The sequence below is a fragment of the Geotrypetes seraphini genome, chromosome 6, assembly GCF_902459505.1.
Source record: "Geotrypetes seraphini chromosome 6, aGeoSer1.1, whole genome shotgun sequence".
NCBI classification, from domain to species: Eukaryota; Metazoa; Chordata; class Amphibia; order Gymnophiona; family Dermophiidae; genus Geotrypetes; species Geotrypetes seraphini.
The window spans coordinates 140,141,230-140,163,938 of record NC_047089.1 but is presented as its reverse complement, the minus strand read 5'-3'; the positions used below and the strand labels follow the sequence as shown (position 1 = coordinate 140,163,938).

Sequence of the window (22,709 nt, the reverse complement as noted above, 5' to 3'; positions counted from 1 at the left end):
CAAATTGGCACACATATTGTAACTTTGCCCCTGTTACATCCAAGCTATGCCTATGGAAATGCCTATACATGGTGTACCTGTAAATAGATGCCATTTTGTCAACATGCATACTCAACAGCACAATGTTTTGAGTCCTTCTTCAAAAGTAACACATGGAAAATGTTTTATAAAAATTATGCCCAAATCAGATTTGAGGTCAATGATTGCAGGGGTTTGAAAGGAGCCCTAATATATAATAATAATAATAATAATAATTTTATTTCTTATATACCGCTATACCATAAGTTCAAAGCAGTTTACAGCAAGATTCATGCAATGAGAGTATGCGATGATTACGACAAGAAACAAAAGTTTACAACAAGATACATAAGTTCAGAGCGGTTTAAAAACAAGATACATAAGTTCAGAGCGGTTTGCAAGAAGATACATGCAATGAGAGTATGAGATGTTTGCAACAAGCAGCAAATGATTACAACAGGATACAGAAGTATGGAGCGGTTTACAACAGGATACATGAGTTAGGGGCAGTTTACAAGAAGAAGCATGAAATGAGAAAGAGAGGTTTACAACAATATACATGCAATGGGGTAAGAGGGGTAATGGGAAGAGAAAGCACTTACAGGGATACAGAATTGTCAATGGAAGGGAACTCAGATAGTGTTAAAGAGACAGGTCTTCAGAGATTTTCTGAAGTCAGCGTACGACGCGGCCTCGAATATGGGTTTTATGAGCCATGTGTTCAGTTTGGCTGCCTGGAACGATAGCATTCTGTCAAGGAACCTCTTGTAGTGACATGATTTTAGAGATGGGTAATTAAAGAGATTTATTCTGCGAGAGTTCTTATTGGCGTACTTGAGGAGGAATTGGGAGGCGAGGTAAGTTGGTAGCATCCCAAAGACCGCTTTGTAGCTGATGCAGGCAAGCTTGAAGAGTATTCTGGATTCCACTGGCAACCAGTGGAGTATTTGGAAGTATGGGGTGATATGTTCCCATTTTTTTAATCCAAAGATGAGTCGGACAGCGGTGTTTTGGATTAGTCTTAGCTTGTGGAGTGTCTTCTTATAGGCTCCCAGGTATATGATGTTGCAGTAGTCTAGCGTGCTCAAGATGGATGATTGTACAAGTAATTGAAAGGATGATTCATCGAAGAATTTTTTGATGGTGCGGAGCTTCCATAGGGCTGAAATACTTTTTTTGAACATTAGGTCTGTATGCTTTTCCAGGGTTAGGTGTCTGTCAAGGGTGACTCCTAGTATTTTTATAGTTTGGTCAATTTCATAATCTTGGCCATTCACGTGAATCGTGTTGTCATTTATCTTTTCATTGGGAGATGCCAGGAAGAATTTAGTTTTGTCTGTGTTCAGTTTTAGTTTGAAGACCTTCATCCAAAGCTCTATCTGATTTAGGGTATAGGATATGAGATTAATGAAGTCTGGCGACAGACCGGATAGTGGTAGCACAACAGTGATGTCGTCAGCCTAGATGTGGAAGTTGAGATTTAGGTTTTGTAGCAGGTGTCCCAGTGAGATGAGGTAGATGTTGAATAGGGTCGGACATAACGGAGAGCCCTGGGGTAGTCCGCAGTTGTTATTCCAGCTGAAGGAGAATTTGTCTTTTTTGAATACCTGATAGGATCTGAGTTCGAGGAATCCTTGGAACTAGTTGTAAGTGCTTCCTGTGATGCCTAATGATTCAAGACAGTTCAGCAGGATAGTGTGGTCAACTAGATCGAAGGCACAGCTTAGGTCCAGTTGGAGAATCATAGCACTGGAGCCTTGACTGAGAAGGGAATGTAGATGGTTTAGGAGAGAGGCCATTATGGTTTCAGTGCTGAAGCCGGGTCTGAAACCAGATTGGTTATTGTGCAGTAGGTTGAATTTGTCTAGATAGGTATTTAGTTCAGCATTTACAAGGCCTTCCATTAATTTGGCTGCCAGAGGGATGTTTGCGACAGGTCTGAAATTGGAAATGTTGTTGGGTGTTTCTTTTTTGTTCTTTTTTTATAGGAGTTATAACAATTTGACCCAAGTCTTCTGGGAATTTGCCAGTGGATAGTTGTAGGTTGATCCAGTTTAGTAGTTGAGCTTTGAAATTGATAGGGGCCGATTTCATCACATTTGGGGGGCAGGGGTCCAGTCTGCAATATGATTTGGCGTATTTGTTGTAGAATTTGCTGAATGTTTGCCAATCAGTTTCCTTGATGTTGGACCAACTCATATCGGCTTTAGATATGTTTGGTTCCTGGGGGATGATGTAGTTCCAATGGGAGTCTTGAGTGCTTGGTAGAGCAAGTCTTGATTTTATTATTTTTGAGTTGAAGAAATTGGCTAGGTCGTCTGCTGTAACTGTGGATTCCTCTACCCAGTGGCGTACCTAGGGTATGTGGCACCCGGGGCCCATCATATTTTGACACCCCCCCCTATGTAAAAAAATATTTTTTGTAATGACCATGAAACAGAATAAATGGTCAGAATAGAAACAGGCAGTGAAAATTTTCTTATATTCCAAACATAACATAACATAAATTATGTCTGAATTGTCATGACATCAGAAGTACATATGGAGTAGTTGCAGGTGATGCTTGGGACAGTTCTGATTGTGTTAGTTCGGTTTTATGTGTTTTTTGAATAGAAGGGTTTTTATTTCTTTTTAAAGGTTTTGCAGTCTGTGGTCGATGTCAATTGGTTGTAGGGTTGGGGGTCGAGTGTTGCAGCTCGAATGGCTAGGAGGTTGTCGAACAGTTTTTTTTCTTTTGACGTTTTTGGTTGGAGGGTGTGTGAATGGTGCGTGAGTTCTCCTATGTCTGTTTGAAGTGGATTGAATTATTTAGCTGAAGAAATTAGTTACCCCCTCATCCCACACACATTAATTCTCTTCCATTTTTGTTCCCATTATAAAAAACACTGATAAGTTCCCAGAAAAAAAATACATTAAAATAAGAAGTGAAAACAAAGGCCCCTACAGATGAGAACATAACATAAGAATAGCCTAACTGGGTCAGACCAATGGTCCATCATGCCCAGTAGCCCATTCTCATGGTAGCCAATCCAGGACACTAATACCTGGTCAAAACCCAAAGAGTAGCAACATTCCATGCTACCGATCCAGGGCAAGCAGACACTTCCCCCATGTCTTAATAACAGATTATGGACTTTTCCTCCAGGAATTTGTCCAAATCTTTCTTAAAACCAGCTACACTATCTGCTTTTACCATAACTTCTGGCCACTTCATTTTTAAGTTTAGATCTTTCCTTTCAAACAGAGATCTTGCTAGATGTCAAATACAGCACAAGGTAACTTCACATGGACTTAGCTGTGCAGGAAATGTGAATCTCCTCATACACCCACCATATAGTGCAAAAATGTGCAAAGGTCTGTTTTTTTCTTTCGATCACTACATAGCCTAATGCCACACAAGCAGCGCTGTTACAAACATATTCTGTAGGTCAATGCTAAGGATAACAAAGTTTCCTTCCTTGGACCAGAAGGAGATAAACCACTGGAAGAGATCCCAAAACAACACCCAAAGACCCACTCAGTGTGTGAACCAGTTGAGTGGAGTGGACTAACTGGGGGGTGGAAATGGGCCCGGAGTTTGCTCAGTAGAATTTCCCAGACCACCTCTTCCTCTCAACACATTGACACGCTGCCACCATCACCACTAGGAACACCTTACTGGGTAGGCCAGCTATGCTATAAACTTTATAAAACACATTATTATATTTTCTTATAAAGCACATATTTTAATTGAACTCTCTGACATCCTCAGCCTTTCCATTCACAAAAATAGAAGGAAGAAAAGTTCCCATTTCCTGCTGTCTCATGTCCCCGGCCTATACAATATTTTTTTTCTGCAGACCCTTCAAAAGTCTGACCAAATCCTCGTTTCACTTGCATTATAAAGTACTGAGGATGCCATCTCTCCCCAATCCCAGGTCCTAAAGTCTAAGACAGTAGCGCAAACTAATGCTGCCAGATACAGGAAAAAAAATTTTGATTCGATTCAGCCCTATTGAATTGGTTTTTCAATTCGATTTTCCTGCCCAGTTGGGTGATTTTTTTCAAAACTCCTGGTGGGTTTTATAGCTTTTTCACCCCCTTTGGCTTCTCCTAACCACACTGGCGCTGTGGTGTAAATAAAATAAAGAAACAAAAAGGACTTTTCCTCTCTCTGTTAAATCCTAGCTCACGTTTGCAGTCCAACACCAGCTCTGTCAGGATACACATTTCAAATCTGACATATTATAATCACAAAACAGAAAATAAAATTAATTTTTCTACCTTTTGTTGTCTGGTTATATTTCAAATCTTGTTGGTCCAAGGCTCTGGTTTTCTTCTGATAACTTGCTTGCCAGGGTCTCCTTCTTTCTGCATGCTAACCATCCATCTGCCAACTCTGTCCTCCCTTTCCATTTCCCTTCCCTTCCCAGGAAGTCTGGTATCTTTCCTTTTTTTCATCTCCCTCCACCTTTTCTTAAATACCCTTTCATCCGGCATCTCTCCCTCTTCCCCACCACCCCAGAGTCCACCATCTCTCCCTTTCTTTTCCTAATTACCCTCCTATCCAGTATCTCTATCCCTCCTCCACACCATCCCTTGTGTCCAATTTCTCTCCCTTTCTGTTCCTTCCCTCCCTAAATCCCATGGTCCATCATCTCTCTCCCTCTCCTCTATTTTCAGACCCATTATTTCTTCCTCCCCCCAAAGTTTGGCATATGCACGTCTCTTTAAACACCCCCTTCCCTCCATGTACTTCTAAATCATGGTCCCCCCCAAAGGCCTGTCCCCCCTTAAAGGTCTGCCTGTCCCCCCTTGAAGGCCTGCATCCCTCTTGAAGGCCTGTCCCATCCCCTTGTAGGCCTGTCCCCCTCTTGAAGGTCTGCACCCCCCGAAGGCCTGCACCCCCCCGAAGGCCTGTCCCCCACTTGAAGGCCTGTCCCACCCCCTTGTAGCTTCTCCCCCCCCTTGTAGGCCTGTCCCCCCTTGAAGGCCTGCCTGCCTGCCTTTCCCCCCCTTGAAGGCCTGTCCCCCCTTGAAGGCCTGCACCCCCCCCCGAAGGCCTGCACTCCCTTGAAGGTCTGCACCCCCCCGAAGGCCTGTCCCACCCCCTTGAAGGCCTGTCCCACCCCCTTGTAGGCCTGTCCCCCCCTTGTAGGCCTGTCCCCCCTTGAAGGCCTGCCTGCCTGCCTTTCCCCCCCTTGAAGTCCTGTCTCCCCCTTGAAGGCCTGCACCCCCCCCTTGAAGGCCTGCACTTCCTTGAAGGTCTGCACCCCCCCGAAGGCCTGTCCCCCCCTTGAAGGCCTGTCCCCCCTTGTAGGCCTGTCCCCCCCTTGAAGGCCTGCCTGCCTTTTCCCCCTTGAAGGCCTGTCCCCCCCCTTGAAGGCCTGCACCCCCTTGAAGATCTGCACCCCCTCAAAGGCCTACACCCCCCTCGAAGGCCTGCACCCCCCTGAAGGCCTGCCTGCCCCCCCTTGAAGGCCTGTACCCCTTGAAGGTCTGCACCCCCCCCGAAGGCCTGTCCCCCCTTGAAGGCCTGCCTGCCTGTCACCCCCCCTCCCCCTTGAAAGCCTGCCTGCCTGCCCGCCCGCCCCACCCTGAAGGCCTGATGCCCCGACCCACCCCGAAGGACCGCTCGCCCCCCTGGCCTCCCTGCACCACCTATGAAGCAGCCGCAGCAGGATCGCGAAGTCAGCGTCAGCGATCCCTGCGCTGCTTCCTGCGCCACGGTCCCGCCCTTCCTCTGATGTCAGAGGAGGGGCGGGATCGCGGCGCAGGAAGCAGCGCCTAAGCAGCGCAGGAATCGCTGACGCTGACTTCACGATCCTGCTGCGGGCTGCTTCACAGGTGGTGCAGGAAGGTCAGTGGGGCGAGCGGTCCTTCGGGGGTGGGGGGGTTCTGAACGGCAAGACCGGGAGCACCCCCTTAGGGCTGGCACCCGGGGCGCACCTCCCCCCCTTTGGTACGCCACTGCCTCTACCGTGTTTGTGTAAGGATGAGTATCATACAGGTCATTTACTAGTTTAAACAGTTTGCTGCTGTTTAAGGAGGTGTTACCTATAATGTGGGCATAGAAGGTTTTTTTCTTCTCTTTGGTTATGTTTTTATAGTTTTTTAGCATTTGGCGCCAGGCATCTCAAGACTCTGGGGTTCCTGATTTTGACCATTTCCTTTCTTTTTTCTTTTTTTTTTTTAGTTCAATAAATTTTTTATTGAGTATTTTGAAAAATACAGAGAGCAATTCAAATACATAAAAAATAATATAACATTTTGTATATATATATGGTTTATAAATATAGAATAAACTATAAAGGATCATAGTATTAAGAAAAGCTCAGAGTAATGGAGTTATTTGTGAAGACTGTATGAGAAAAAGATGAGATAGAACAGAATAAAAGTTAAGGAAAAAGGAAAGAAAGAGGAAAAGTGAAGAAAAGGAAAGGGGGACAGGGGGACAGGAGACCATTTCCTTTCTAATCTTCTTAACTCTCTCTTTATCTCAAGGAGCTCTCAGTCAAACCAGTCTGTTAGGTTTCTAGGTCTAATCCTTCTTTTTTTCAGCGGGGCCATTTCGTTTAGGATTTGGGTGCTGGTGTAGGTCCAGGAGTTCATGAAGTGATTAAGATCCTCGTCTTGGTTGTGGATAATATCGTAGTGAGACCAGAATTCTACGGGGCTGATCTTGCCTCTGCGTGTTTGAAATTGTGTGGATTTGTTCTTGGCTTTCATTGGTGGTGGTGGTTGATTTCCATTCCCATTCCAGCTCGAAGTTACATATTTTATCCCAGGACAAGCAGGCAGGTATTCTCACTAGTGGGTGATGTCATCCGACAGAGCCCCGATGCAGACGTCTCACAAGCATACTTGCTTGAAGAAACTTCAGAAGTTTCGAGATGCCCGCACCGTGCATGCGCGAGTGCCTTCCCGCCCGATGCACCGGGCGTGTCTCCTCAGTTCTTTTCTTTCCGCGGAACTAAGAAGTTTTGCTTCAACTCTCTGCGCTGAGTGAACCCTTGTTCTTGCCTTCTAGTGCTCGCGGTTTTGAGTTTATTTCTCTTATTGTGTGTTCTATTCTGTCGTTTTATTGTTTAAAAAAAAAAAAAAAAATTTCCATAGATTCGACCGGGTCGGCTGCGTGGCTGGGGCCCCGCAGCTTCGATCTAGCGGCGGAGCTTTATCGGCCTATGTCCCGGTTTTAAAAAGTGTATCAAGTGCCAGCGCGCGATTTCGTTGACGGACCCGCATCGACGCTGTTTACAGTGTCTCGGGCCTCAACATCTTCCGAAATCATGCCAGCCTTGTTCCACTCTAACAGCACGTGCTTTCAAGCGTCGCTGTTTACTGTGGGAGTCGATGTTCGCGATGGAGGCTTCCAAGGAACCTTCGGCTTCGACCAGCACTTCGCCTTCGCCTTCGAAGTCGACATCTGCTCCTGCTGCATCGGGTTTTTTGAAACCGGCTTCCTTCGTTCCGGTTTCAACCCCGCCTCCTGCTCCGGTGCCTTTTTCGGTCTCCTCAGGTCAGGTAACTCAGCAGACCGTTCCCCCGGTGATTCTTAAAGTGCCTAAGGCTTCTAAGGCCAAGCACTCGACCACCCGGGACCGCGAAGACCATGCAGGGGGTCCCACTTCAGATGCGGTTCCCCCCTTTTTGGCTTCGATGCGGTCGCTCATGGAAGCCCACTTCCTCGAGCTCATGATTACCATGGGCCCTAAGTGGCTTGCCACAATCCAGCATGGGCATGTGGAACCCCCTTGTGAGGCCGAGCCGCCTCCTCCTCCTCTGCCTCGCCGCTCGCTCTCACTGCTAGGCAAGGAGGTTCGGCGTTTGGCTGCCAGTTCATCGAGGCGTACTTCGCTTGGTGAGATGCCGCCTCTGGAACCCAACCCCGCCTCGGGCGGAGACAATTGGGATTTGCCTCCGAGTAGCCGAAGCCCTGGGCGTCATCAGGAGGATTTCTTCCGGAGCCCCTTGCCTGCCAAGCCGTCTCTCGACCCGTGGAATGCTGCTCGAGAGGTGTCGACCCATCCTCCTCTTCGCTCTACAGCCTCCAGCCCCATCTACTCGTTGGAGGCTTCTGCAGAGCCATCTTCGCGTCGTCGTTCCAGATCTCCTTCGAGACGGAGGGAGGGGCACCGCTCCAGGCATTCTTCAAGGCATTCGTCCAGACATTCTACAGTCTCGCCTCAGAAGAAGCTTCCTCGTATGGTGTATTCATCTTCGGATGTCTCGCCTCCTCCGGGCCCGGAGTTCGAGGATACCATCAGGTTGTTCTCTCCTTTTAGATCCCATGTCTCCTTGGATTAGGAGGCCTCGACTTCATCGAGTCCGTCTCAGCATCCTGTATTGGCGGACCAGCTGTTTTTTTCATCTTTTCTGCGGCAGATGGCGGATAATCTCGACATCACCTTGGACTCGGGTTCCCGCTACTCCAAGGAGTACCTTGATACCATGCATCTGCCTCATCCTCCTGCTGAGTCTCTTCGCCTGCCTCTACACAAGCTCCTCGACCAGACGTTCATGCGCTGTTTTGAAACACCGTACTCCATTCCTGCCATTCCTGGCAAACTGGATACCAGGTATCGCACGGTGCATCATAAGGGGTTTGAGGGCTCCCAGCTCTCCCATCAGTCACTGTTGGTCGAGTCCTCCCTCAAGCGATCTCATCTGTCCCAGGTGTATGCCTCGGTGCCTCCGGGCCGAGAGGGGAGGACCATGGATAAGTTCGGGAGGCGCATCTACCAGAACTCGATGATGGCTTCCTGAGTTCTCAATTACACCTTCCATTTTGCCACCTATTTGGAGTTCTTCCTTCCAGTGCTTCGGAAGTTTATGCCTTACATCGACTCTCAGGCTCGTTTTGAATACAAGGAGGTCGTCGCCTCGCTGTCCCAGCTGCGTCTTCAATTGATGCAATCCTCATATGATGCGTTTGAGCTCTCGGCACGGGCTGCCGCCTGTTCCGTGACCATGCGTCGCTTGGCATGGCTTCGGACCATTGATATGGACCCGAACCTCCAGGACAGGCTTGCCAGCGTCCCATGTGCAGGTGCGGATTTGTTTGATGAGTCCATCGAGACCGTGACGAAGAAGCTGTCGGACCATGAGAAGTCATTGCAGTCCATCTAAGCCTGCTCAGTCTCGACCTTCTCGACCGCCCTTGATATACCAACGGCGTTACCCTCCCAGGCAGGCTCCTGCTGCGAGGCAACCGGTGAAGAGACAGCCCCCGCAGAAGTCTCAACAAAAACCTCAGCCTTCTGCTGTTCCCAAGGCTCCTCAGCCTTTTTGACTCTCTTGTCGGGAGCATAACCAACACCGTTCTGCTATCCCCTGTCTTTCCCATTGGGGGTCGCCTCCATCATTTTTACCATCGATGGATGGCTATAACCACCGACCTTTGGGTCCTTACCATCCTTACCATCTCTTCAGTTCCATCGGGTCCCCCCGGACCATCCACCAAGAGAGTATCCTTCCAACTTGACCCAGACCGCCCTTCTTCTTCAGGAAGCTCAGGCTTTGCTCCGGTCCCTATGGACTAACACAACCGAGGGTTCTACTCCCGGTACTTCCTTGTTCCAAAGAAGACGGGCGACCTGCGTCCTATTCTGGTCCTCAGGGTGAGATTTCTGGTCAAGGAGAGATTTCGCATGCTGACCCTAGCTTCTCTCTACCCCCTCCTCGAGCAGAACAACTGGTTATGCTCTCTGGATCTAAAAGAGGCCTACACTCACATTCCCATTCATCCGGCCTCCCGCAAATTCCTCAGATTTCGGGTGGGACATCTTCATCTGCAGTATCGAGTGCTCCCCTTCGGCCTGTCCTCGTCTCCCAGAGTTTTCACCAAGTGTCTGGTGGTGGTGGCCGCTGCACTCCGGAACCATGGTCTTCAGGTGTTTCCCTACCTCGACGACTGGCTCATCAAAACTGCCTCGGCTCCAGGGATCATCTCGGCGACCCAAAAGACTATTTGGTTCCTGCAGAGTCTGGGGTTTGAGATCAACTTCCCAAAATCTCATCTGCAACCTACTTCATCGGGGTGGTTCTGGATACTATCCAACTCAGAGCATTCCTTCCTCAACAGCGCCTGGAAGCTCTTCTTCATCTCTGTCAGTCAGTGTCTTCTCGCCAGTCCATCTCAGCGAGACACATGATGATTCTCCTGGGCCACATGGCCTCTACGGTTCATGTGACTCCTTTTGCCAGACTTCACCTCAGAATTCCTCAGTGGACCCTGGCTTCTCAATGGACACAGGTGTCAGATCCTTTGACTCGTCACATCCTGGTCACTCCTGCTCTTCAGCAGTCTCTACGTTGGTGGATGATTTCTTCCAATCTCTCCAGAGGTTTGCTGTTTCAAACTCCTCTCCACCAGAAGGTTCTCACGACCGATTCCTCGACCTATGCATGGGGGGCTCATCTGGACAGTTTTCGCACTCAGGGCTTCTGGACCAGTGCAGACCGGCTGTGCCATATCAATCTTCTGGAACTCAGGGCAATTTTCAATGCTCTTCAAGCTTTTCAACATCTGCTTCACGACCTGGTGGTCCTCATTCGCACGGACAATCAGGTCGCCATGTATTATGTCAACAAGCAGGGGGGCACGGGATCGGCCTCCCTCTGCCAGGAAGCTCTCAGAGTCTGGGTTTGGGCGATTCGCCATAACACCTTCCTCAAAGCTGTCTACATTCAGGGGGCGGACAATGCCTTGGCGGACAACTTAAGTCATCTCCTCCAGCCTCATGAATGGACCCTCCATTCCAAGCCCCTTCATCAGATCTTCTCTCAGTGAGGGACGCCTCAGATAGACCTCTTTGCGGCTCCCCACAACTTCAAACTGCCTCAGTTCTGCTCCAGGATCTACACTCCTCATCACCTCGAGTCAGATGCCTTTCTTTTGGACTGGAGGAATTTCTTTCTATATGCGTTTCCTCTGTTTCCTCTCATTCAAAAGACTCTGGTCAAGCTGAAGTCCGACCATGCCACCATGATTCTGATAGCTTCTCAGTGGCCCAGACAGCCTTGGTACTCCCTTCTACTTCAACTCAGCAGCAGGGAGCCATTCCTTCTTCCAGTGTTTCCTTCACTGCTTACTCAGCATCAAGGATCTCTGCTCCATCCCAACCTGCAGTCTCTCCACCTGACAGCTTGGTTCCTCTCAACGTAACCCCTCTCCAGTTTTCCAGAGCGGTGAGGGATGTATTAGAGGCTTCCTGGAAGCCTGCTACTAGACAATGCTACTCCCAAAAATAGACTAGATTTTCTACCTGGTGTGTTTCTCATCGTAAGGAGACTCAACGAGCCTCCCTTTCTTCTGTGTTGGACTATCTTTTGCACCTCTTTCATTCTGGCCTCAAGTCTACATCGATACGGGTCCATCTGAGTGCAATTGTGGCTTTCCATCAGCCTCTGCAAGGGAAACCTCTCTCTGCTCATCCTGTGGTTTCCAGATTTATGAAAGGACTTTTCCATGTCAATCCTCCTCTCAAACCTCCTCCAGTGGTTTGGGACCTCAACGTTGTCCTTTCTCACCTTATGAAGCCTCCTTTTGTGCCTCTCAACAAGGCTCCGCTGAAGTTTCTCACTTGGAAAGTGGTTTTTCTTGTTGCCCTCACTTCTGCTCGCCGAGTCAGTGAGCTTCAGGCCTTAGTGGCGGATCCGCCTTTCACAGTATTCCATCATGACAAGGTGGTCGTCCGCACTCATCCGAAATTCCTGCCTAAAGTGGTCTCTGAATTTCATCTCAGATCCCTCTCCCCTCAACACTGTCCATTGCAGGAGGGATGCACAGTTCCTCCTGCTGCCAACCCGAAATCCACCCATCACTGTCTGTGGCAGGAGGAATGTCCTGAAACAACCTCCCACCTCTAACTGCAATAGGCAGCATGGATGCCCATTCCCTCCTGCCAGCAGGCCCCCATAAACCCATGACTCCCCAATCTATGACCCCCCGACTCGAACCTCCTACCCTGGCATCACCCCAAATCCCCCCAGCCACCCCTGTACCTTTTGTAGTATGGTGGGTTGGAGGAATGCCTACTCTGTCCAGCCGCCAGGCCTGCCTCTTCATACTGGTGGGCCTTCCCATTCCAAGTGCATCTTGGGATGCACTGGGGAGGGGCCTAAGGCCCTGATTGGCCCATGCACCTAAGGCCTCTCCCATAGGCCTTTGTTATTAGGCCAGTTGGAATCTTAGACCACTCCCGCTACATCCCAGAATGCTCTGGGAAGGAGGCCTATGTCTCTGGTTGGCCCAGGTGCCCAAGGCCCCTCCTATCAGGACCTTAGGCCCCTCCCCAGTGCATCCCAGGATGCACCGATAAAGGGAAGGCCTGCCATTGTGAAGAGGCAAGCCTGGTGGCCGGAGGGAGTAGGCATCCTCTGCCCACCGTACTACAAAAGGTACAGGGGAGCTGAGGTGGGTTGAGGTCTGTGGGGTTGTAGATTGGTGGGTTCGTGAGTTCGGGGGGGGGCTGCTGGCAGGAGGGAGTGGGAATCTCTCCTGCCTATTGTGGATGGTGGGGTTGTTTCAGGGGTTCCAACAGGAGGGAGTAGGTATCCTTCCTGCTGGGGGACTTCAGGGGGTGGTGGCAGGAGGAATTGGGCATTCTTACTTCCGCGGATAGTGTTGGGTGGGTGTTCGGAGGTGGCGGCATAAGGAATTGGGTATCCCTACTGCCACTGACAGTGTCAGGTGAGGGTTTGGGGGTGGCAGCAGGAGGAATTTGGCATCCTTCTTGCCACGGGGGGGGGGGGGGGGTTCCTGCTGCTGCTGCTGCTGCTTCTTCTGCTCAGTTGATTGCAGCAGGGAGATTCCCTTGCTGTGATCAACTCTGCGGTAATGTGATTCTCTAACCGGTGCCTGTGACATGAGTGCCGGTTAGAGAAGCGGGGGTGGTTAGGGGCATTTAGGTGTCTGTCCATTAGGACAGACGCAATTCTGTATAGAAAAACGGTGTACGATTCTCAGCCGCCATTTAGGCAGTTGTTAAGACCGGCGTCTTATACAGAATCAGACCCTAAGTGACTTGTCCAGAGTCACAAGGAGCAAGCTAGGATAAAATTTGCAACCTCAGGTTGCTGAGGCAGCAGTTCTAAGCATTAGGCCACACCTCCATTAGTAACTATGTCTTATTGCATTAAATGAGACCTGTGGTAAAATAACCCATCTTAACAGTAGCCTATGTTGATAATTTTCCCCTTTTTAGACATCATAGATTTATCCTTTTTAATGATTTAAATACTTAAATTCATTTTGATTTCCTTTATTTAACAAAACTTGAGTGCTCAACAAACATTTCCCAATTTGCAAATATTTGGTCCCATTCCTAATTACTTCTGGATTTTCTTTATACCATCTCCCAGTAATTGGTTGTATTTCTACACATAAAGAAATAACACCCATTTGATCTTCTGTCTTTTATTTTCCAGCAGAAGACACAGGCAGAGTCTCTTACTGACTTGAGCTGCACTTTAGAAGAGGATGAGGATGAAGATGAAAAAGGGATGCTAGCAGAGCTTGTAGGGGGATATCCAGTTCAAGAGCAGCAAGCAAAAGAAGACAGGATAAATTCAATAAACAGCACAGCACTTTCTGAGAGCCCTGGTGTGCTCAAGAACTACTGCCACAGCTTAAGAGATGAGCCCACCAGGATAGAAATATCATATGATGCCAACGATGCCAACAGTGCCTTCCTGAATATAACAAATAGTGAACAAAATGTTCTTACTGACACAAAAGCTGTAGAAACTGAAGACCATGAAAGCATACTAGATGCTAATTTAGATGGAGAAACCAAAATGGAAAAAGATCCTTCCGAGGAATTAAGTGCATCTAATGAGAATGCAGAGGCATTTACCAACAGCGTAAACTCTGAAAAAATTCTACTTTCTAATGTGCTTTCAGTGAATATACTGCATAAGAAGGATAACTCAGCTGCACAATCTCTCTCTTCCTTAATAAGAACAGAAGAGATTACCCAGGAAGAAACCAAAGGACTTGTGGAAGTATCTGAAGTAGAGCAAGTACATGAAGAATCAACAATAGGGGTAGATCTTGGTAAACAGTTAGCAAAGAAATCTTTAAAGCACTCAAATCCATCTTCTTATGGAAACAAAACCCCTTCTGACTTTACACAAGTGCCTTTGCCATCCAAGGTTGAGAAGACTTCCTGGCATTTTGGAAAAAGTAAAAGTGTGGGAGAGCTGTCTATTCCTGATATGGAGAACAGTCACTTGATGGGGCATTTGGGTTTGTTTTCAGAGAAGAAAGTAGAAAAAGTAGCAAATGAATTTACTGCACTGAGAAAATTTTCAGTATCCTCAGCATGGGAGAGACCAAGGACTGGGAGCTTCACTTTGAGAGGAAATCTAGATGGTGAAAATCTGAAAAGTCCAAAGCTTTATATTCCTAACACAAATGCTATTGTTCCAAGACATGAGAAGACAGAAGAGGGTGTGTGTTCAAATTTAGATCAACCTGAAAGAAAATCTTGCATTAAAGAACAAGAATTCCCAGCAACTGAAACTAGGCTTGTGGACAAAATGGTGCTTAGTGCTTCTCAGACACCACCGGCTATGAGTGATTCTTCTGTATTTTCCAGGTGCCAATCAGATTCAGAAGATAAGAATGCTTTTCAGGTTAAACTCAGATCTACCTCTTTGTCACTGAAATACAGAAAGAGCTATTGTACAGAATCAAAAGCAGTGCAAAAGGATAGTACACTATATAAATCTGAACAAGTGATTCCTGCTTCACTCTCAAAAGTCGACAAGAACTTACAGATCAAAACAGCAGCTGATATTAATGCTGGTAGTTTTTTAAATGACAATGGAAAATCTAAAACACAATCCTCAGAGCATCTTTATGAGAAGCCCCCACTTCCAAGGAAGCCAGTTCTGCTGAATACATCAATTTCAAATACTAATGTAAGCCCAGAAAAGGCAACTAGACCACTTGATTCCAAAACTGAAAGCAAGGACTTAGAGAAAGAATCCATTTTCTCTAAAGTTGTTGGTAAGACATACAAGATCAATTTTGAGTTTAAAATTTGTATTGTGCTAAAAATATCATTTTGAGTGTGGGAAGAAAGCAGGTCACAGTAGAATAAACTTTATGATAGAAGCTTCTTAATTTGGATATTGTGATAGCAAATGTATTATCTTCTATACCAGACTGTCTAAACAAAAGAAGGGCGAGTAATTTTAAGCAGCCACTAACAGCTTGCAGGCCCATAGTACTTTGTATTCACAACAGAAAGTTGCATGGGGACAGGAATCAAACCCGTCCCCCACAAGTAATCAAATCCATCCCCATAAACTTCAGTTCATTTAATTATGCTACTGAATTAGAGGCTTTGGTAGAGACCCATTTACAAATTAGCAAAACCATAGTGGTTTGTTGGATCTGAGCGGAGAATGAGAGAGAGGAGTTGAAGATAGCCCTGAGGTTATAAGCTGTCAAGACAGGGAGGAGGAGAGTAATATCCACAGAAATAGAGAAGGGGGGGGGAGAGAAGAAGTGGGTTTAGGCAGGAAGATAAGGAGCTCAGTCTTAGTCATCAGTTTTAGATGGCGGTGAGACATCAAGGAGGCAATGTTGGACAGGCAAGCTGAGACTCAGGCTTGGATTCCTGAAGAGATCTGGTATGGAGAGGTAGATCTGGGAGTCATCAGCATAGAGATAATACTGAAAACAATATGAGGAGATCAGTGCAGCAAGGAAGCAGGTATAGATGGAATACCAAGCCCTTCTTGTTTTTCTGAGGCATGCCAGTTAGTGGCACCAACTTGAGCTGCCAGCGCAGCACCTTGAGCATGCTCAGTTGATGCATGAGAACTACGCATGCTTGTGGTGCCAGTATCAAGCTGCTGCTGACTATCTTCTATTTCTGAGAAAGGACAGCAGACAGGCTCCACATTCCTTCAGCTGGCAGGGATTAGGGATTCTTGCCTGTTGAGATATGGTTGCCTCCTTTCCCATGACTTTTTGGCTACACTACTGGTATAGATGCTCTATAATTTTCTTCTATCTTCTTGTTATACAGTTTTTCTGCAAAAAGAAAAACTAAAATGTCTTTCAAATTTCATAAAAGCTACAGGGGGTAATCTGTACCAAATGGTATTTACAACCCTAAACAAAACAGAAAAGGAGGTTAACCTACATGGCACAACAGTTACAGCAATAAACAGAGGTGAAATGGGGAGGAGAGGTAATCTTCAATGAGGGGCACAGATACATTCTAACTACCTTACTGGGCAGACTAGATGGGCCAAGCCAGCCTTTACCTACCATCAGTTACTATGCTGCAGTTGGAAGAAAGCCTGACCCTAGGCCTTCCCCAGCTCCCTCCCCAGTAACTGGTTTTATAGTGAGACTGTACAATGGGAGGGAGGGAAGAGAAGGAGAAATGTTATCCATGGCTGGAGGAACTAACTTAAGGGAATAATAAATCTCCAGACAACAAAGGTAAAAAAGGATTTTATTGAATGAAATATGTTATCTTTTGGAAATGTATATAGCAGATGTCTTTGTATTGTATGCAACAGAAAAGAAAATGCATTTTTGGTTTTATTTCTCCAGAGCTGAAATTCTTTGCTGACTCTTCCTGTAGCTGGTGGGGATCCCCAAGCACCACCAGCTGAGGATCTCCTCCAAAAGGTGGCTGGAACTCCCTGCTACCAAGTGTAGCAGTCACTGGCAGCATTCTTGAGCCACTAAAGTGCTAGCATCTGTGGCTTAGGAATGTTGCTGCTGCCTGTCAAGCTTGGTAAAAGAGATTGTTGGCCACCTTCAGAGGAAATCTTCAGCTGAGAGAGCTCGGGAAACCTCATCAGCTAGAGTATTTCTATTTTATATTTACATTAGAAGCTGTGGCAGAAACCAATTTACAAAGTATGTATTCTTCCCAATTACCATATATATGAAAATTTGGGGCCAAAAAAATGGCCCAGAAATGGGGGAGTCTCATATTAACATAGTAAAATATCCTATATTCGGGTCATCACCCGACCCCTCCCGACTTGATGCAGGCTTCTGATAGGCTGGGACAGGAGAGATCCCTCCCATCCCGGCTGATACAAATAATGTTTTTTAACCCCTCCCTGCGTCCCTGATTACCTTTTCCATTATCCTTGGTGGTCCAGTGGTATATGGGCAGGACCACGCTCCTGCCTTGCGCACCTCCTGGGCTCGGGGCTCACAGGCACGCAGGAGCGAGCTTCAGGAACTCCTGCGCGGCCCTGCACCTCTCATTGAATGGCTGCTGCCAGTTCTCGCGGTACCTGGCAGCAGCCATTCAGCGAGAGGTGCAGGGCCGCGTGGGAGCTCCTGAAGCTCGTGCCTGTGTGCTGCGAGCCCCGAAGGAGGTGCGCAGGGCAGGAGCGCAGTCCTGCCCATATACCGCTTGACCACCAGGGATAACGAAAAAGGTAGTTAAAAAAAATTATTGCTGAGTTTAATTATCAAAATCTTGAGTGGGAAGCCAATAGGGATTGACCCTGTAAATTAATGGAGTAGAGTGAGATAAGGCTGAAGGTTCACCCTGAACTTAACTAGACTGTTAGGAAGATACCTACATCATTAGTCATGAGAAGTTGTAACTATTGTTTGGGAATTGATCACATAGAATGCACTATATGTAAATTGTTGATCCCTATTTTGTTCAGTGAAGTGAAGTATGAGTTACATGCCAGTGTTCTATGGAATTATTTCAGTAAACCTTACTGTTAAAGACTAAGATGCCACAGATAGTCAAAATATTTAATATATCTCTCCCGTCCCGGCCTACCACTAGACCACCAGAGGTGAAAGAGGAGGTGGGTCAGGGTGCAGAGCCTGGCAGGGAGAGGGGACAAGGTGCAGTGCAGAGCCTGGCAAGTAGTGAGGGGAGCTGGCTGGCTGCATAGCCTCGCAGGGAGGGAAGGGAGCTGGGTGCAGATCCTGGCAGGGAGAGGGGGCTGAGTGCAGATCCTGGCAGGGGAGGATGTGTAGCTTTTTCCTCTATAACATTACCAAATTCCAGCCTCTCCTTTTCAAGCACACTACCAAAACCCTTATCCACATTCTCATCACCTCTATTTTAGATTACTGCAACTTGCTTCTCTCAGGTCTTCTGCTCAACCATCTCTCTCCCCTTCAATCTGTTTAAAATTCTGCATAGCTCATATTCCACGAGAGCTGCTATACTCACATTACCCCCTGTTCAAGTCACTTCTTTGGCTCCCAATCCATTTCTGAATACAGTGCAAACTCCTCTTACTGACCTACAAGTGCATGCGCTGTGCAGCCCCTCAATATCTCTCCTCATCTCCCCCTATGCTCTCCCCCACACCGTGAACTCCGTTCATCTGCTAAGACCTTCCTATCCGTACCCTTCTCTACTGCCAACTCTAGACTCCATTCCTTCTATCTTGCTGTGCTGTATGCCTGGAACAAACTGCCTGAATAAGTATGTCAGGCTCCATCCGTAGCAGTATTCAAATCCAGGATAAAAGCCCACTTTTTCGAGGTTGCTTTCAACTCCTAACTCCCATTCAATATAAGATACCTATGTATATCCTATCATTGTCTCTGTTAAAAACTTCACATCCCCTATATGTTTTGTCTGTCTATCCAAATTAAATTGTAAGCTCTTCTGCGCAGGGACCATATTTTACATGTTAAATGTACAGCACTGCGTACGCTTTTCAGCACTATAGAAATGGTAAATAGTAGCAGTAGTAGTAATCCCAATCTACCACTTCCCATTGAGAGATAATGTGATGGAGCTGCCATGCCCCTCTTGCTTTTTTCCAGGGGGATGGGGTCAGAGTTGATATGCTGGGGCTGCTGAGCCCCTCTTTTTGCTTCTCTGGGAGTGTTATATGTTGAGATTTTGTTAACTGGTTCTGTTTCATGTGTTAAAGAAATTTTCAAGGATGTTGAAAGCAGCTGTACCATTAGTTTAGCCCAAAGCCACAGGGTTTGCAGTCTTGTTAACTAGTTCTGTTTCCAGTGTTAAGGATGTTTCAGGAACTGTGCCATCAGTTTGGCTGATATTGACAATGATTTTGCATTGTCTACCTTAACTCCTATTTGAGTATGACTTGAAGAAGGAATGGATTACAAGGCAAAGCTTGTTTTATTTTGTTGTCTACAGCCGGAGATCATGTGTCTGCTTTTGCCTCTTTATTTGTGGGTCCACAAAAACTTGCTGCTTCAGCCTCAAAATATTACAAAGTCTGCATTGCTCAAAGTATTTTCTTGATGGAATCTGTAGTTCTATACCACATAATGTCAGTCGTTGTTTAACTCTGAAGGATAGGTTTTGGAAAGATGGTAGTGATACAGAGCTTAAGTTTCTTCACATTGGAAAGAGACCAAGACATGAAATCATTCACCATAAACAATGAGCACATTAACCTTGGCTAAGGGTATGTGTTGTACGAATGTTTGGCACAGGAGTGTCCAACCTTGGTCTTCGAGAGCCTCAATCTAGTTGGGTTTTCAGGATTTCTCCAATGAATATGCATGAGATTATTTGTATGTATTGCTTCTGTTGATCTCAGGGATAATCATTATGGAAATCCTGAAAATATGATAGCAAGAGCTGAGGTCAGTCACCCCTGGTTTAGCTCATCTACTGCATGTCATGATTATTCCCATAATGAAAAAAATACCCCCCAAACACAAACATTTCCTGTAAACAACAATGGAAACACCACGACACAAAAACTGGCAGGCTATACACACCTATAAATTTCTTTATATAAACTTTTCCAGGAGAAAAAAAATTGTGCATTCAAAAATTTGCATAAATGCTACCCAGTGCTTAAAATTGACCCTGATTTTTAAGAAAAGCCTTACTAATAATTTAAGATGGTTTGCTTTTTGCTTTTATTGAATAATTGAGCCTATGCAAAACAAAGTAGAAGAAAACTGAAAATTTATTTTGTATAACTTTGTTGTAAAATAAATGTGTCAACAGTGTCGACATCTGTGAGTCCAACAGAGTCTGCAAAAGGAACAGACAGTCAGACAAAACCAACCTGGATTAATTTGGCACACCGGAAGCAAAGAGGTCTAGAGGAACAAAAGCTTAACCCAGAAGAGAAACAGTCATCTTTGGAGGGAGATACAGAAAAAAAGAAGAAGCAAAATGAGAGATTAGAGGTGTTGCACTGCTTTTTTAAATTAAACTCTGGGGTCATTTTACTAAAGAGGGCTAAACCCTTAACACATAGTGCACTTTAAGAACACATTAATGTGTTTTATGATATTATATCTGTGTGGAGGCAGACACATGAGAATCATCCACACAGAAAGGAACATTGGAGATGTCCAAAAGACAGGTGCTCTTTATTAACTCAATGACTCGACAAGGCCTACCTCAGGAGTCATAAACACTTAACACACAATGTTAGATGCAAACATTACATAAAAACATATCATAAAAGGATTATATTTCTCAAACATATGCTTAAACAAACATAAATACACAATAAATATTATGTATATATAAAGAGATACAAAAAATTAAAATAAGAATACACTCTTACTTATTGCGATAAATAAATCATGGGCAATAAAAATAGTGACTTTTCTATTTAGAAATGCATTTGATAATTAGATTGTATATTCGTCGATAGCGTCCCAACAGACTTTGCTTTCCGCATACAGATTTTCCTTTTATCCCCTACCCTAGTGTATGAGCCTTTAATGTTACTTTCTTATAAAATAATTGTAGTTCAACCCCCTTTTCACATGTAGTCTGTCCTTAAATGTTATTGTAATTAAATGTTATTTGTAAATCCCAATTCTAGTAGACTTGTAATTCACTTTGAAATATTATTATAAGCGTTTGCATCAGATTTTAATAAACATGAAACATAAGACCAACCAATCATTTATATGCTCTAAATTCACATAAAATGGATACCAAGACATAATTAAACTAAATAAAACCATATTTACAATTTCCAATGATACCAGACCATAAATATTATAGCAAACTTAACATCTAATGCTTGGTCAATAAAAGATACATGTTCAAATTAAATAATAAATCATAAATTTTTGACAATGAGAATGATAACATTAGAAATGACTAGTCGTGTATATACCATAACATACATAATTCTAAGGTTTAAAAATAAATACATACATTTTTCCATATGCAACATAAAATATATACAAAATGATTGAAACATATGAAAAATATCTAACATACCCCCCTTTTGTGAAGCTGCGTTAGGCTTTTTTATCGCTGGCTGTGGCAATAAAAACTCCAGCACTTATAGAATTTCTATGAGCGTCTAAGCTAATACTGCTGTGGTCAGCAATAAAAATGCCTAACGCAGTTTCCTAAAAGGGGGCCATAAGTACTTCAATTAAATTAAGTTTGACGTATCTTGTAACATATCACATCAACCAATATAACATAAGATGGAATCACAACATATATAGCAAATACATTGTTGGCATAAAAATGTGGAGATTTGCTATACATGTTACTTAACTTACACTTTAAGTTTCTATCATAATGTGCATATTGGAACACAGAATCCGATTCAAAATGTGAATGATTTCCAATCGAATTAAAAAATGCATACTTGATAATACTTTGAGCACGATCAGTCAAAATACAATAAAAGAATATAAACTGAAGGCATTTGCAATATGTGACTACATTTACAAATGGAATCAAAATTATACCGCATATTTTACTAACCGCAGATATAAAGGTGCACACATAATACACACCTACATGTGATGGCTGTTTTCAAATATAAATATAAACTAGTCTTTATGCCCGTTACATTAACGTGTGCTAGAATAGATGTGTGTGTCTGTCTTTCTCTCTCTCTCCTTGGCAGCTGTCTGTCTTTTTTTATTTGTCTCTCTCTCCTTGGATACTGTCTGTCTTTTTTTCTTTGTCTCTCTGTCCTTGGACGCTGTCTTTTTTATCTTTGTCTATCTCTCCTTGGCCGCTGTCTGTCTGTCTTCCTTTCTGTCTGTCTCTCTGGCCCCCTGTCTGTTATTCTTTCTGTCTGTGTCTCTCCCTAACCCCTGCCTGCCTGTATTTCTCTGTTGTGCATTGTCTGCCTGCTCCGTGGCCCCCTTCTATTCCCCCCCAGAGCAAAGCATGATTGCTGTCTGCCCCCCAGCACACCCCTCCCCCCAAAGCAGCCCCCTTACCCTCTCCCCCTGGCCCCCTGCCTGCCTGTATTGCTCCCAAACTGCCGTTCTTACCCTCCATCCTTCCTAGTGTCTTCTGGCCCAGTGGCACGAACCGCTGCTGCTGCTCTTCGTTCGCGTCTGCCCTCCTCTTCAAAGCAGCCTGCTGAGGATCGCCGGCTGGCTGTAGCGAACCTCGCAGGCTACTATCAGCTCAATAGCACGTTTTCTCTGACGTGATCCTGCCCCTCCTCTAATGTATGGAATCGTGTCAGAGGGAACGTGCTACCAAGGTGGAGAGCGGCCTGCGAGGTTCAGCAGGCTGCTTTGAAGAGGAGGGCGGCAGTGGGCCTTAGAGTGAGTGAGGGCAAGAGTCTCAGGCATGTTCTCCTTGCGTCGGTGGTCACCAAACTCCGCATACACAATAGCGTTCTACTGGCACAGAGTTACAGATCACAGAACACGAAGTTTGAAGTGCACATGCGCGCTTAGGTTTTTATTATAGTAGATTAAACTTGACCATCAGCGAGTATAATACTAAACAGGTATGTGCAAT

General features: G+C 45.6%; 1 protein-coding gene across 3 annotated transcripts in view; it reads left to right on the top strand.

The window, feature by feature from the left end:
• Positions 1–22,709, top strand: part of CRACDL (CRACD like) — a 220,950-nt gene that overhangs the window by 187,188 nt on the left and 11,053 nt on the right. The window contains exons 8-9 of one of the 3 annotated variants that reach the window (XM_033948955.1): positions 13,429–15,013; positions 19,965–20,149. In XM_033948955.1, coding sequence (XP_033804846.1) covers positions 13,429–15,013; positions 19,965–20,149 — 1,770 coding nt within the window. The remainder of the gene's footprint in view (positions 1–13,428; positions 15,014–19,964; positions 20,150–22,709) is intronic. The other 2 variants (XM_033948956.1, XR_004539898.1) reach the window with 2 other exon arrangements.